This window comes from Coenobita brevimanus, chromosome 101, assembly GCF_032717465.1.
Source record: "Coenobita brevimanus isolate Jiangsu-jjx chromosome 101, ASM3271746v2, whole genome shotgun sequence".
NCBI classification, from domain to species: Eukaryota; Metazoa; Arthropoda; class Malacostraca; order Decapoda; family Coenobitidae; genus Coenobita; species Coenobita brevimanus.
In genome coordinates this window covers 755,817-772,246 of record NC_137054.1, presented here as the reverse complement: position 1 = coordinate 772,246, position 16,430 = coordinate 755,817, and the positions used below count along the sequence as shown (strand labels likewise).

Here is a 16,430-nt window from a genome sequence, read left to right as displayed (position 1 = left end):
TACCTGCAAGAGATCCCCTAGGATTTTCTGGCTCTGTGGTAAAAAAATTGATGGCACCATTTCTGAACAAGGGACATGTTTTGTATACTGATAATTGGTATACTTCCCCATCCCTGTGTAGTTTCCTTCATGATCATAACACTGGTAGTTGTGGGACAGTCCGGAAGAACAGGAAATATCTTCCAAAGTTTGGAGGACGTAGTGCTCGAGGAACCTTTGAGCTCTACAGAAGTGATCCTTTGCTGTGTGTCAGATGGACAGATAAATGGGAGGTTTGTATGCTGAGCACCTTCCATCGTGGCAACTTGATTCCATCAGGAAAAGTGGACTATAGAACAAAAGAACCAGTCCTCAAACCGGACGTAGTAACTGATTACACAAAAAATATGAGACTTGTTGACAAGTCGGATGCCCAAATAGGTACTGTGGAGTGTATCAGACGTACTGTAAAATGGTACAAGAAGTTATTTTTTCATATGGTTGATTTGTCAATGCTGAATGCCTACCATATGTACAAGGCAGAAACCCAAAAGAAGAAGTCACTGAGGCACTTTGTTCTGGAAGTGGTGAGACAACTGCTCACCAAGTATGGAACACTGAACAAAGACCGTCCTGGACGCCACTCTGAACTAGCTGCTGACAGACTTGTAGCAACGGGATTCGCCAATAGGCACTATCTACAAAAGCTGCCTCCAACACATACCCGAAAGACTGGACAGCGATCATGTCATGTCTGCCTTCATTCTGTGAGAAAGCCGTGGAAGAACAACCGAGTGAGCACATGGTGTAAAGAATGTGGTGTCGCACTATGTTTTGAGTGTTGGCGTGACTACCACACACTTGCAAAGTTCTAGCCAAACAGAAGTAATGGATAACAAGAAGAAAAGTTTTGTTGAATGAGAGGAAATAAGTTCTGTTCTGATTAGTGGAAGCACAGGTAAAAGTTCAGAAGTTGAAATTAGTTTTTTGAATATGGAAATAAGTTCTGTTTTGAAAATAATTGTACTGTACACAGAAGCAAGAAATAAGTTTTTCTAATAAGAGAAGAATGTTCTGTTCAAACTATAAGAACAAGAAGAAAAGTTTTGTTGAATGAGAGGAAATAAGTTCTGTTCTAATTACTGGTGGCATAAGTAAAGTTCAGAAGTTGAAATTACAATTTTTTGAATATGGTAACAAGTTCTGTTTTGAAAATAATTGTACACAGAAGCAAGAAATAAGTTTTTCTAATAAGGAAAGAATGTTCTGTTCAAACTGTAAGTGAAAACACAAGATAGAAAAAAGTTGTTTGTTTACTTTCTGCGGCATCCTCATGGAATACCCATACTGCATTCATCAGCTTCATCAGCTGTAATTTCAGTAATGGGTAGGTAAAATATATTTATTTTATTATTTTTATTGATATTTCATCATTATCCATCATCCCAAACACATAAATCATAAAAATATGACATGTCAAATTTCCCGAAACTTTTGCCTCCCGGGGCATGTCTGCGGATTCTCAATTGCCTCACAGAGGGGTTAAAGGCTCCAACATGCTTGCATGCGTCGGCCTTGGCCACCTAACGGTGGCTGTCCATGCTGCACGATCCATTGCAGCCTCCCTGTTCAGTCCCTTAACCCTGAGGTCACACTTAATGACCTCGTCCCATGTCTTTCTCGGTCTACCCCTCATAACCCCACCCCCAATATTTACACTTCTCACCTTCCTCACCCAATTATCATCCCCCATCCTCTCCAGATGTCCAAACCATCTCAATCTACCTCTCCTCATCACAACACCAATACACTCCAATCCCATCCTACCTCTCAACTCTTCCATCGTGAACCCAGCCCCCCCAGACCTTGGATGCAGGGATGCACTACACATCCACCTAATCATTGTCATTTCTGTACGTCTGAGCTGGCGAATATCCTCCTCCTTCACTGCCCAGGTCTCACTACCATACAGCATTACACTTCTAACACATTCATTCATTCATTCATTGCCAGACGCCATGTATCCCAGACAGGGTGGCCAAGGGCTTAGAGTTAATTGTTTTACAGGGAGGGGCATTAATCCTCCACCAACCCCACTTTGACGTGGGGATGCCAACAGCATCTGGTGTTCCCAGGCGGTCACCCATCCAAGTACTAACCAGACCCAACGTTGCTACAAAAACCCCTTAGCACGTAGGGAGAGTCCTCTCAATGTCAGGAGAGGCAAGAGCTGCCTGAACTTCTTCCAACCACTTCTCACCCTAGCCACAGAGCTAGCTCCTGCCCCACCTCCAGCACACACCATATCTCCCAAATAACAAAACTCTTCCACACACTCAAGAGATTCAGCAGCAAGTTCAGTTCTTTCACATCTGACAATCTCCACCTGCTCTCCCCGACATGCCATACACATAAAATCAGCATTATCTCGCAGTCTACCTCTGATACCACTACATCTCATATGCACCCATTTATCACAAACACCGCACAAGATGGAATTGCTTCTCACGCCCTTGTGGCAAACTGCACATGGCCACTCTTCCTCTTCTTTGACAGTACCACCACCAACCCTAGATATCATCACTTTTGTTTTATCTGCATTTACCCTTAAGCCCTTGTGCCCCATACCATCTCTCCACTACCTAAACCTTTCTACTGCCTCCCTTTCGTTCTCTGCAATCAACACCAAATCATCAGCATACAACAACTCCCACGGGAGTCCGTTTCTAAAGACACGTGAAAGGACTTCAAGTACCATGATAAACAACATGGAACTCAAAACTGACCCCTGATGCACACCAACATTCACTGAAAACCCATCACTCAAATCTCCATTCACTCTTACCTGGGTGTGAGCACCCACATGAAGAGTCATAACCACCCTAACCAGCCACTCCTCCAAGCCAAGCTTTCTCATTGCCCACTTCACCACTTCTCTAGGGACTATCAAACGCCTTTTCCAAATCAACAAAAACAAAATAAAGATCCCTTCTCCTACCAATATATTTTTCCTGAAGCTGTCGAACAATGAATATTGCATCAGTGGTCCCCCTACCTGGCATAAACCCAAACTGCATCTCATCAATATTCACTTTTTCTCTAATCATACCTTCTAAAACTCTCTCCATTACCTTCATTATCTCATCTAAAAGCTTTATGCCTCTATAATTTACTCTTTCAAGGGCATCACCCTTCCCTTTATATGCATTTACAGTTACACTCTTCAGCCAATCATCTGGGACAACACACTCATAAATATTCCTATTTATCAGGTCAGTGACTAGCTTCACCCCTATGTCGCCTGAGGCCTTCAACATTACGGCAGTCAACCCAGACACACCTGCTGCCTTCTCCACCTTCATCCTGCCTATTTTCTCACTCACAGTAGCAGCATCAATCAAAGGCCAAGGGCCAGACACTGGATCTGCTGGCTCCAAACCTTCTCTGTCCCAGTCAGACTCCTCATTCAACAACCGGTTATAATGCTCTCCCCATGCATCTTTAATATCCTCACTGTTCACCACTACCCTTCCTTCATCATTCTTCACACACTGCTCACCTATAATATCCCAATTATCCCTTTTCACCTGACCTGCCACCCTAAATATAATATTTTTCCTTTCCCCATGATTTAGGTTATCAAGTAAAAGTCTCTGTGACTTAGACTTTGCCCTGTATACCTCTCTTCTAGCCCTAGCTTGGCAGCCAAATATTCCTCTTTGCTACCACCCTTCTTCCATTCCCAGAAAAGAATTCTTTTCGCCTTAACTGCAGCTTCTACACCCTCATCCCACCACCAAGTTACTTTATGTCTTGGTGGTCCTCTTGTCCAACCACATGTTACATCAGTAACTCTCAAGAGATTGTTCTTGAGGGCTCTGTACTGTTCATTAACACCTCTGTCTACAGCTCCCTGTTCAGCCACCACACTCCTCGACTCACTATAGAAGGCATCCCTTGCTACTTGGTTTTTCAGCTTCCATATTTTCCTCCTAGGTACATAAGTCCTCTTTTTCATCACTCGTTCTTTATGCACCACATCACAATTCAGTAGTTTGTGCTGCTGCACACACTCCTCACTTCCTATAACTTTAACATCCCTCACTAACCTCTTATCGGCCTTCCTAACCAGAAAATAATCTATCTGACTGTTATTTCCCCCAGACACATACGTAATTAACCTACTGTCTCTTTTTCTAAAATATGTGTTGCACACTATCATGTCCGTTGCCTCCCCAAACTTGAGTATCCTTTCCCCTTCCGCATTCCTTATACCAGACGCACATCCCCCATGCACTCCTTCATAACCTTGTGCTGCTTCACCTACATGACCATTTAAGTTCCCGCCCAAAATCACTATCTCATCATTCCGCATACCACCCACTATATGTATTAAATCATCCCAAAATCTATCTTTCTCTGCTTCATCCAATCCTGCCTGTGGAGCATATGCCTATATAATCACAGCTATCCTTCTACCGAACATAATTTTCACTACCAGTATCCTGTCGCTTACTCTCATAACATTCATAACATATTCCACCCATTTCTCCACAACCATCACACCAACACCTCCATATCCGTCTGCCCCCCCTTGCCAAAACAACTTATAGCAACAGTCCTTCCCAACAATCCACCCCTGTACTGGACTTCCTGCAAACACGCCACATCCACCCACCTCCTACTGAATACCTCAACGACTTCCCCCACTCTTCCCCTCAAACTTCCCACATTCCATGAACCCACCCTCATCCCCCTGGGTGATTTACTGTCCTCAGGCTTGCTTTGAAACTTTTTCTTGCGTTTTGTCATATTCTGTATTAATAAAGGGGGGACAGACATACCACAGGCCCCACTCACTGCACAGTCCCAGGTCCAGGCAATGGATCTGGGACCCCTAGCCCACCAGCTTACCAGTGGCTGTGGTAGTGGCCTCAGGGCACCCTGCCAGGACAGCTGCAGGGACACCCTCCAAGCACGCCTTGGCACTGCAAACTATCCCGCCATTATACACCCTCTGATAGGGCAGCCTCCTGGGGCGCTACTCCCAGGCTCAGGCCCCTCTCTATTGGGCGGAAGCAGCAGCCCGGGAACCGCAATGCCCTGTACCCTCTGGCACAAGCCTGAGCCGCATCTCGTCCTGGACCCACGATCTATGCCGGCGGAACCCCTGTCACGCCTCCCCCCAGAAGTCCGCCACTAGGTAGTGGGGGCAAGTTTTCTGGCCGCATGCCCTTGCTGGTGCCAACCCCTGTAACATAGTGGGATACGTTGTGTGAAATGTAAAGTGCATGTGGTGTAGTGCATAGGATAGTGAGAGGAAATGTTTGGGAGAGTATGCTGGTCTACTCTCCATGTTACTGTCACACTGAAAAGGTCAGCAAAGGGGGATGGTTAGATAGCTAGTGAAACAGGAGCTCCAGCTCTCCCTGTCACCAGCATTCCCATTCCCCTCGGGAGTAATCTTATAAAATGTGGTGAAATGGCAATTATAATGTGTGGAAGTGAAATTTTTCTATCTGTCTGTAGCCAGACTCCATAAACGTGAAAGGGGTGGCAGTTTGACTTTGAGTGTGGTTGTTATATGAGGAGGGGCACTAACCCTCTGCCATCCCACTTGCAGACATGTATGGAACACAATTGGGTTGGTTATATGGTTACCACCCAGCATTGTAGCCAAATGATTTCCTAGCTTACAGGAAACCATTAGGCTTGGCACTCGATGTAAAGTCACCTGAAAAGGAAAGCAGAGTACTAAAAAGTGACAGGAAAGATGGGAGAAATAGGAAGAGAGGAGGGCAGACACAGAAAAGAATGATAAAGGTGAAAGAAGAAGTAGGCAGCACTACATCAAGGAGTGGATAATGGTCGCCACCACGTAATCCATGCATTAAAATTCATGTATGAGCATGAACTTGGAACTTTTCAATAAGAAAATGGGAAGAGCTTCAATGACCAGTAACATTAATATTGAAATGGCTAGTTGTTTTTATATAAAAGTAGAGTACGTTCATGAAGTTATGTTTATACTCTTCATTTCATGAAGTAATGAAGTGTAGTTTTGAACTGGTAAATGATTAAAGTACTAAGTGGCAACTGCGACTACTCAGATCTGCTGCCTTTTATTTCATTCTGCACTGTTTGTACAGAGAGCAAGCAGAACACAACCCTGGACACTTAACCCATGTGATTCCACAAGCCACAAGTGCTCCCTCAGGTCATCCGTCATTGTCTAGGGATCAACTCCACTAAGCACTACTCTGTTCTAGAGCTGAATCATTTCTTGATTTATTGGCCAATAAATAGGAGAGAATTAAAAGAGGTAGGATTTTTGCGAACTAAAGGTTATAACAGATTTTTGGTGACATGGATTGAGGGAAGGTTACCAGTATTAAATTTTGGTGCCTCTTAGAGTTAGGAGAAAGTTATTACAGTAGGCCTCTCACTGTAGTTCGATAGGTAGACAGTAAAACCAAATTTCTTACCAAGCAAAATTGTTTAATGTTTCCTTTTGGTTTTGCTTATTTTTTTATACATTGCTAATTATGTGATTTTTCCAGGTGGGAAGGCATGATGGGAGACTCTGCAGCAGCTTCCCTCCTGGCAGAGTCCACATCCCTGGCCCCCAGCACACTAGAACGTGCCACCCTTACAGGGCGCTCCACCACTCACACCACTAGGTACATTCCTTGCAAAAGAATATACTGAACATTATTTCTCACAGGATGAGTAGAGTAGTACAATACCAGTGCGTTGAAAGAAGGCCGTGACTGTGCCTTTCTATAGAAGTAAAATGTCATAGTGAGTGCAAGCATTATCATGGTATAAGTCTGTTTAGTGTTGCAGGAAAGATATATGGATGAATAATTATCAGGGAGGTGGAGAATACAGTATATCAGAATGTCTGGTGAGTAATGAACAGGATGATTTTAGGAGTGGTAAGGGATGTGTTAATCAAATAGCTATTTGCTACAGGGCAGATAAATTAGTGGTGAAAGCTTGTAAGATTTACTGTAAGATATTTACACGATACATGGATCTGGAAAAAGTGTGACACAGCGAATAGGGATGGAATGTGGAAGGTATTATTGTACAGTTGCCACAGCTTCCAGGTACTACAGGGGGTGGTGTGTTAGGGTTCTCATGTGGCACCAGTATGTTTACTTATGTCTTGCCACAACTTCCAATTACCACAAGGGGTGGTGTGTTGGGGATCTAATGTGGCACCAGTGTGTTTACTTATGTCTTACCTCTGCTGTGGTCTGAGAACTATGACTGTTTTGTTCCAACACTGTAAATATCTCATTCACTCATCATCTAATCCAGTGTTGTCCCATGAGGAATGTAGTAGCCTGGGGCTAGGCAGGTTGGTCCTGACATTTATGATGAGAGTAACCAGCCTCACTTATCCCTGAGTGGCATTGCATGAGCAATAAACCCCAACCACCTCATGGATATTAATCTGCACCAGCTCAATCCAATTGGAGTTCCTTAATTGCCCGCCAAACCAGCAGGTGCCGTAATTTGGTTATATGGTTACACCCAGTGTAGTAAATGGTTTCCTGTCACAGGTAACCATTTGGCTTGTCACTCAGTGTAGAGTCACCTGTAGACAGAAGGAAGAGGAAAGAATGAAGGAAAGAAAGACAGAAGAGGAAGGAAGGAAAGAAGGAAGAGAAGAAAGGGCAGGCACCTGAGAGCAGCACTATATCGAGTGAGTGGATGGTGATCATAGTAAACAAAAGAGATGTAAACAAATACGATACACTGGTCTCACAAATGACCTCTGATGTACCACCCCTTTTAGTACTATACTTTGAAGTGGAGGTGGTTGTACACATGTGTGATGTAGATGTGAAGTTGGTGAATGTGGCAAAAAAAATTTACAGGGGTAGTGAAGCATGTGTAAGAGTAGTTAGATGTTATAATGAGTGGTTCAGTATCGGTGTTAAAGTAAGACAAGGGTGTGTGATGTCCCAGTCTGATGTAGTTCAGCTGCCCAGAGTGCACAAATTGCCTAGTGCATGAAGGGGAGGGGAATCAACAATCTGTTCCTGATAATACTTCATACTCCTTATGTTGCAAAATGGGGGGCAAAGGTGGGCCAAATCCAGTGTTATCGCCCATGCCACAAACCCCACTCATACACAGTGCTGTTACAACATCCATTCTCATTACCTCCCTTCGAGTATATTCATTATATACCAAGTGAATCCTGCATGCCCTTATTTTACAGTGAGGATGTGTTAGAATATAAAATCCATTGCATAATGATTTAATGCATATCAAGTCACTAATAACATGGGTCCAGTGAGGATACATTTTTGGCCAAAGGTCATCGACCCAGCAGTCTAAAAGCAAGTTTCCAGCTCACTTAAACTGGTAGTTATTTCATTCATGGCACTTAATTTGCTGCTTACTGCCAAACTTTAGTCAGGAAATTAGTTTCTAACTAATCACAAGTGATATTTATTGCACTTTGCTGCACTTCCCATGCAACTTGAACTGCAGCACCACACTATTATTCCATCACAGACACTAACACACCCAATAGTGACTAAGTTCAAAGACCATCTTGGAACAAACTTATGACTGTAATCTTCCATGTCAGTTATTGTATAAGTGAAAATAGCAAACAGACATTGACCTTTGATGCTTCATATGGGATGGTGATGATCATCTATCGGTCTAACTTGTGCCAGATACCTTAATCCCATAAGGAGTGTCCACAAACAAATCACTCCCATGTTACTCTGTCCCCTGCCATTTTGCTGCCCTCCTCCCAGCTCACAACCCCCCCCTCTCTCATATACCTCTCCACTCCATCCCTGCACCTCATTCTCGGTCTCCCCCTCCCTCTCTTCCCCTCTGCCTCACTCACATATGCTCTCCTCATTAGTCTTTCATTCTTCATCGCATCCACATGCCCAAACCACCTCAGTGTATTTCACCTAATGCTTTCTATCACATCCAACACCACAACACTCCTTCACTTCCTCATTTTTCAGTCTGTCTCTCCATGTACGAGTAACTCCACATGCTCCTCTCAGATAACTCATTTCCATTGCACTTACTCCTGACTTGTGTCCTTCCAACAAGGTCCAAGCTTCGCATCCATACGTTTGAGTTGATATGACAGTACTGTCATGCAGTGGCCTTTTTACTTCCATGCTCACTTCCCTATTTCATGTTACTCCATTCACAGAGCCAGCAGTCTTTCTTCCCTGTTGTACCTCTTCATGCCTCTCATCCTCCAAACTTCCATCCTTACTCATCACACTACCCAAGTACTTAAATGCTCTCACATTTTCCATTTCCTCATCATCCTACCTCACTGTGCATTCATTGACTTCATTTCCCACAAAGACCATAATTTTACTCTTCCCTACATTTACTTTTAGACTCCATTTTTACACACTCTCCCAAACTCATTCACCAAACCTTCCAGCCCCCCCTTTGTCTTCACCTAATAATACAACATCATGTGCAAAGAACAATACAGGAAGTTTCCAAACGCAGCCCTCTCTCATTAGGATTGCTCCAACATCCACTGCCCTACCTTGTGTCTCTTTTATAGCCCCATCCATATACAGATTGAACATGCTTAGAGACATGGCACATCCCTGTTTCAGTCCAACATTCCAGTGGAAAAGTTCACTCAGTTCAGCATCCACACACACTGCAGCCTTCGCCCCCTCATACATACTTATCACGGCATTCAGTAGCATCCCATATACTACATGTATTCTTAATGTTTTCCACATTCCTTGTCTATCCACTCTGTCATATGCTTTCTCCAAATCCATGAAGGCTGCATCTAGAAACTTTTCCACTAAAGACCTAAGGGTGAAATATCTGATCTACACAACCTCTTCCCTTCTTAAAACCTCCTTGTTCTTCTCTAACTAATTCCATTGTTATTTTTCTTTGTCAGTGAGTATCCTACCATATACTTTTCGTATTATGCTAAGATGACAAATGCCTCTGTGATTACCACACACTTCTTTTTCCCCATTTCCTTTGAACATAGGAATAATTATACCTGACTTCCTCTCTTCCAGGAGTCTACCTTTCTTCCAGGCCAATCTGCACATCTTCTATATCCATTCTACTACCATTTCTCCCCCATCCCTAAGCATTTCATCACACACTTCAGCAATTCCTGGGGCTTTCACCATTTTGACTTTCTTCATTGCTTCTCTTACTTCCACCCTACTGATCTTTTCTCCCCTTCTCACCTCCCTCCTCCTAGCTGTTTCCTAGCCACTTATTCTCTCATTACATTCATTCTTCATGTTCAACAATTCCTTAAAGTGTTCTTTCCATCTGCTCACTTTTACTCCTTTCTCCATTATCAGTCCACCATTTTCAACTTTCACTCCCCTACCAACTTATTTATCACCCTGTCTAACTCTTTTTACCCCCTTCCACAACATTTTCATACATTCCCACCACCTTACACTCTCATTCCTTCCAAGTTCCTCATGCACTCTCTTCTTACTTTCTCATGCTAATCTTTTCACCTCTCATCCCCCGTGCATGGAACTCTCTCTTTTGTCTCTCAACTTCCTCTGTGTCTCTGCTTCCCATCCACTCACTATATGCTTTCTTTTGTGCCACAGCTTGTCACACCTCTTCATTTCACCATGCTATTCCTTGCTCCTTCTTTTGGCTTCTCTTCATCCCACATATCACCTCACATGCTGCACAGATTTCTTTTGTGAATATCATGAGTATGGAAGTTAAGAAGTCACTGCATGATGGTATTGTGATCCCTACCCTGACGTATGGAAGCGAGGCGTGGACCTTGCAAGAAGGGAACAAGTCAAGAGTGAGAGCAGTGGAAATGAGTTACTTGAGAGGAGCATGTGGAGTGACGTGGAAGGACAGGTTGACGAATGAAGAAGTGAAGGAACGTTGTGGGGTAGATGTGGATGTGGTTGAAAAGATTAGGAGAAATACACTGAGGTGGTTTGGACATGTGGAGAGGATGGAGAATGAAAGACTGACTAAGAGGGTGTATGTAGGTGAGGTGGAGGGAGGGAGAGGGAGGGGTAGACCGAGGATGAGGTGGAGGGATGGAGTTGAGAGGTATATGAGGGAGGAGGGGGTGAGTTGGGGGGAGGGTAGTCAAATGGTGGGTGACAGAGTGACTTGGAGGCGTTTTGTCTGCGGCCACCCTTTGCGGGATTAGGGCGTCGGGCTATAGATAGATTGATAGAATATCATGCACACATTTTCCACCTCTCCCATCTGCTCCAAATCATATATACCCAGTCCTTCTTCCACTTCTGTCTTATATTCTGCCTTTTTTTCATCCTCTTGCAACCTTTCTACCCTCCTTGCATGGACTACATCCTCTTGTCCTTCTCTCCTGCTATTCATCCATCGCATTTGTACAGTCGCCCCAAGAATTAATGGAGGAGTTTCAAATTGCTTTGGTCATTCTGCACTGTCATATGTTCAATGAAAACTTAGCGAATATGAAATAAAAATGCTGTGCCTTCATCATGTTATATCAAATAAAATATATAACATGCTAAGAATCATGTAAAATTAATAGCATGGGGCAATGATATATTAGAAGTTAACACTGTGATACGTTTCCCGATTTGAATGAATGTGTATTGTATTACTCCGCATGTGGCGTGAAGTATAGCTCAGTGATCCTAATGTATTTGCTGCCCAGGATTTCAAATCCAAATGTTCTCGTTTCGAAGACCAGTTATGGAAAATTTTTGTGGCTGCAATATAGTACCCTATTTTCAGATGCTATTGTGATGATATAACAACATGAATGCCGCAACAGCTAAATTATTCGTAGTAATGATACCCTACCTGCAGTAGCAACAAGACCATTCTGCCTTTCATTCCCCGTCTTCCTCTTGCTTATAATAATTACACAGCTACCTTATCCCCAACTAATACTAAATTATTTTCAGTTGTAAGAAGGTATGACAGATTTTACCCTTTTCTCTTACACTAAGCAATAAAGACGACCAAAACATGAGTTTATAAACTCTTGCCATGGAAAAGGACGTATTTTTTGCTCTATCTTTTAATCTGTGATATCTTTCTTTTCCAATAAACTGCTGTCCTGTTTAATTGAAAATTCTGATTCGGAAGTTTTGAACTCAGTGAATTGTTTATGAGCCTCTGCATTTTTTTTTTTTTAATCTTGCCCATTGTTTAAGCTCTGAGGATACTAGGCTGTGACAAGTCAGCATTCTCCAGGTAGCTACAACTCTTGACAAATTTTCGAGGTTCTCTCTTTATATTTCATTCGCTGATAGTCTTTTGGCTTATGTTAAATCTTCCTAAGATTTTTCTTAAAGGAAAACTGGCCAAATGCAGAGTAATAACTGCATGTCTAAGTAAAATGTGTCACTTTTCGTGCTTCTTGATTGGACCATTTAAAATAGCCTACTAACTTACTCCGCTTTCCTGCTTTCTGTCGTCATCCATGAAGAAAACAGAAACAGAAGTAAATGACTTCAAAAAGATCCCCTGGAGTTGTAATGGAAATTATACAGTATATACAGTCAGCTCTCACTTAATGCGCAATCAGAGTACGAGAACCTCACATAACAAGGAAGGCTTTTTGAGGCTAGGAAATGGTTAAAACTCGAAATGACAGATGTAATGAGGGTGAAAAAAAATCTGACCATTGTTTCAAAAACTGTACTACGCTGCAATGATAGGGATTACATGGCCTGAGGCCACAAATTATGGTTTAAATAGTCATTATGCAAAAAAATTGGTCATAACACAGTGGGAACAGACATAACGCGGGCGGTGATAGTCATAGTGCGGGTTACGTCAGCCAGTGACTGTCACGTGTCTGCGTGGGATGTCGTCACAGTCCACTAAGCATTCCTGTCCCACTTGAGCTCACCCTCTTCCCGTGCTATGGCTCCACACATGCTCTGTGTTATATTTGCTCTTATTTTTTTTGGCTGCCTGGGGACCAATAGGAGTCCTGCCCTGCCTCAGAACCCCACTCCCCCTTCTCCCAGCAAACCCACTACGGTACCTCTTCAGTTCAAGATGAGGAATCTTCCAGTGTTTATATGTAATGAAGTCATTACTGTATTAGGTAGGTAAATGCCCTGGGAAATATCCCGGAAAATTGCCCCAAAACGTGAACTTGGGGCTGGCTTGGGTACCATGAAACCCTTTACCATGTAAACATATGACCTTATAATGTGAAAATCTCATAATGTGGGGTCTTCCGGGGACAATATTCGCATTGTTATGTGAGATCTCACCATATTATAAATGTTAATGACTTATTTAAAATGATTATTAAAGCTCTTCTTTTTAGTCTTACACTACTAAAAAATTACTGCTTGTTACCATACTATATTTAAACTCCTCAAATTAATCCTGACTGTCCCAGAGCGATATTCCTGAAATTTCAGTTAGTTTAATTTCGGAGTTCCTGTTATCTTAACTAAGGAACTCCTTTCTTCAATTTTGAAATATACCAATACTCTAGCATTTACTCATTGTTTTCTGTAATAATTTTACATAATAGGTTTCAGCTTGTAGAGACATAAGAAAGAGAGAGTGCATTATCTCTGACTGAAATCACCTGGATATTCTGCCATCACTTCTTTGGCCGATTGTACCTTGACTTTCACCACAACCAAGTGGTGGTTAGAAAATCCACTCCCCCAACCTCTGTATGCTCTTGCATCCATTACATACTTCTCAGTCTCTCATCCACACACACATAATTAATCATTGCCTTCCGTTCATTCGGTTCACCAGCCACCCTTGTCGTCACTTGAAAGAGGATATTGGCTTTCACCAACCCTCTCCATACACAAATGTCCACTAGAGCACTGCCATTCCCATCCACACGTGCAGGCACACCCCACTCACCAACTACCCCATCCAAGTACCACATCTCACAACACAACACACACAACAACACTGTTTTTTCTGCACCGAGAAATGACTCTCCGTTGGTCATTTCTCGAAGACTTCTTTCTAGCCAGTGACATTGAGAGCAATCCAGGACCCATCAACAAATATGTATGTCCAACAAGCTCAGAACACATCACTTCGAGTGGACATAAAAAAGGTTCAATTTAGTGCAATTATTGCATGAACTGGACCCATTTTACCTGCACAGCACTTGCATCCAGAGAACATACACAAACACCTGGACCTGCTTCTTATGTTCCTTCCCCCACCCTCTAACTCCCCCACCAGCCCATCTCCTACTTCCTCCACACCTCCTCAGTCTAACCTACCAATCCTTCCAACACCATCCAATCCCCCAACCTCTCCCATTCCTCCCCAGTCAATCCACCCCAGCCCTTATCCCTATCACAACCTTCTCCTACCCCTTCTCCTTCACCCACACCCTCACCTCCCCCCCGTGCTGCAGCACTCAACACACATCTTACACACACCATAAACATTCGTCAAATAAACATAGATGGCATAAACACCAAAAAACAACTCACACAATTTATCAAACAACAAAACATACACATTGCCATCTTACAAGAAACAAAACTACGCAGAACACAAAACACACCTACTTTTCATAATTGCACCACCATCAGACAAGACTGTGCTGGTGGCGGTGGTGGTGGACTCATCACCCTGGTACACCAATCCATCAATGTTTCAGATACTAGTGCACACACAAAATCATTTCTCCCCCCACACAACACCACAACAGAAATACTGTTCAGTCAGTTAAAATACACACTGGCAGCAAATCACACATAACAATTGCCAATACATACATTCCCCCCCCCCCCCAGTCATCCCCCCAGTACAGTACTCTTCTCAAATGCAACACTTCACTAACATACCCGACATCATTCTTGCCGAATACAAGGACTCCTTATCACAGAGGGAGAAGCCTCTTAGTGTCAGGAGTGGCAACAGGTCCCTGAACTTCTTCCAACCACTCCTTATCCTAGCCACAGAGCTTGTTCCACCCCAACCTCCAGCACATAACATGTCTCCCAGATAACAAAACTCTTTCACACACTCAAGAGACTCACCAGCAAGATCAATCCATTCATGCCTGACAATCCCTACATGCTCTCCCTTACACACCATATACACAAAATCAGCAGTATCATGCAGTTTAGCTCTAATACCATTGCACATCTGATGCATCCACTTATCACAAATACTGCACAAGATGAAGTTATTTCCCACACCTTTGTGACAAACCGCACATGGCCACTCTCCCTCTGCTTTAACAGTACAGGCACTGCCACCAGCTTTCGATATCATCACTTTCGTTTTATCCACATTTACTGTCAAACCCTAGTGCTCCAGTCTGTCTCCCCACTTTCTAAATCATTCCTCCACCTCCCTTATATTCCCTGCAGTCACTGCCAAGTCATCAGCCTGCAACATCTCCCGTGGGATCCATTTCTGAAGCCATGTGAGAGAGTTTCCATGTCTGACAGATTGTCTGGGTGCCTTTGTAGCGTCTGTTTAATCTGATATCTGGTCTATTGAGGTCCATTAAAGTGATGATCTGCTGTACTAACAAGGCACATGGGCCTCATGGGGTCCCTCCTGTTGTCTTCAGGAGCTGTGCTTCTGTGCTTAAACCCAACCCAGGCAAACTCTTTTGTCTTTGTTAACTTTTATCTTTCCTTCTTGCTGGAGGTTTGCTCTCATTCAGCCTGTTCTAGAGAAGGGTGACCATACCTGACTTTCTAACTATCATCCAATTGCTTTAATCTCCTGTAACTCTAAAGTTTTTGAATCTGTCATGAACAAAAATAATTAAGAAGCACCATCGTATGACAACTTTCTTTCCGCTTCACTGGTGATGTCACTTTCCTTTCAGACTCCTGGTCATCCTCTTTCCAGGACTTTCATGAAAGCTTTACCATTGCACTTGATATCTCAAAGGCTTTCAGTCAAGTCTGGCATAAATTTTTAATTTCCAAACTGCCCTCTTACAGTGTTTATCCCACTATCTTTACCTTCATCTCCAGCTTCCTTTCTGGTCATTCGCTACCTGCTAGTGTAGATGGCCGCCGTTCTTCTCCTAGAGTTATCAGTGGTGATGTTCCTCTGGGTCCTGTCCTATGGCCAACTCTTTTCCTTCTATTCACCAGTGACCTTCTAAACTGTACATCTAACTCTGTCCACTCATATGCAGATGACCCCACCCTCCCCATTTCCCTCTCGCAGTGTCCATATCAGTCATTACTTCAACAATCAAGGGATGAGGGTATGGCACACCTAATGTAGGAGGAGGCTGTATCACGGGCCAAACAGGGTGGTACTCCTGAGGGGAATGGGAATGCTGGTGATAGGGAGAGCTGGAGCTCCTATTTCACAAGCTATGTAACCATCCCCCTTTGCTGACCTTTTCAGTGTGACAGTAATATGGAGAGTAGACCAGCATACCCTCCCAAACATTTCCTTTAACTATCTTATGCACTACATCACATGCA

At 43.2% G+C, this 16,430-nt stretch overlaps 1 protein-coding gene across 1 annotated transcript in view; it reads left to right on the top strand.

The window, feature by feature from the left end:
- LOC145414873 (beta-sarcoglycan-like) overlaps window positions 1–16,430 on the top strand; it is a 152,463-nt gene that overhangs the window by 11,466 nt on the left and 124,567 nt on the right. The window contains exon 2 of the mRNA XM_080284293.1: window positions 6,540–6,659. Coding sequence (XP_080140419.1) covers window positions 6,550–6,659 — 110 coding nt within the window. The 5' untranslated portion in view covers window positions 6,540–6,549. The remainder of the gene's footprint in view (window positions 1–6,539; window positions 6,660–16,430) is intronic.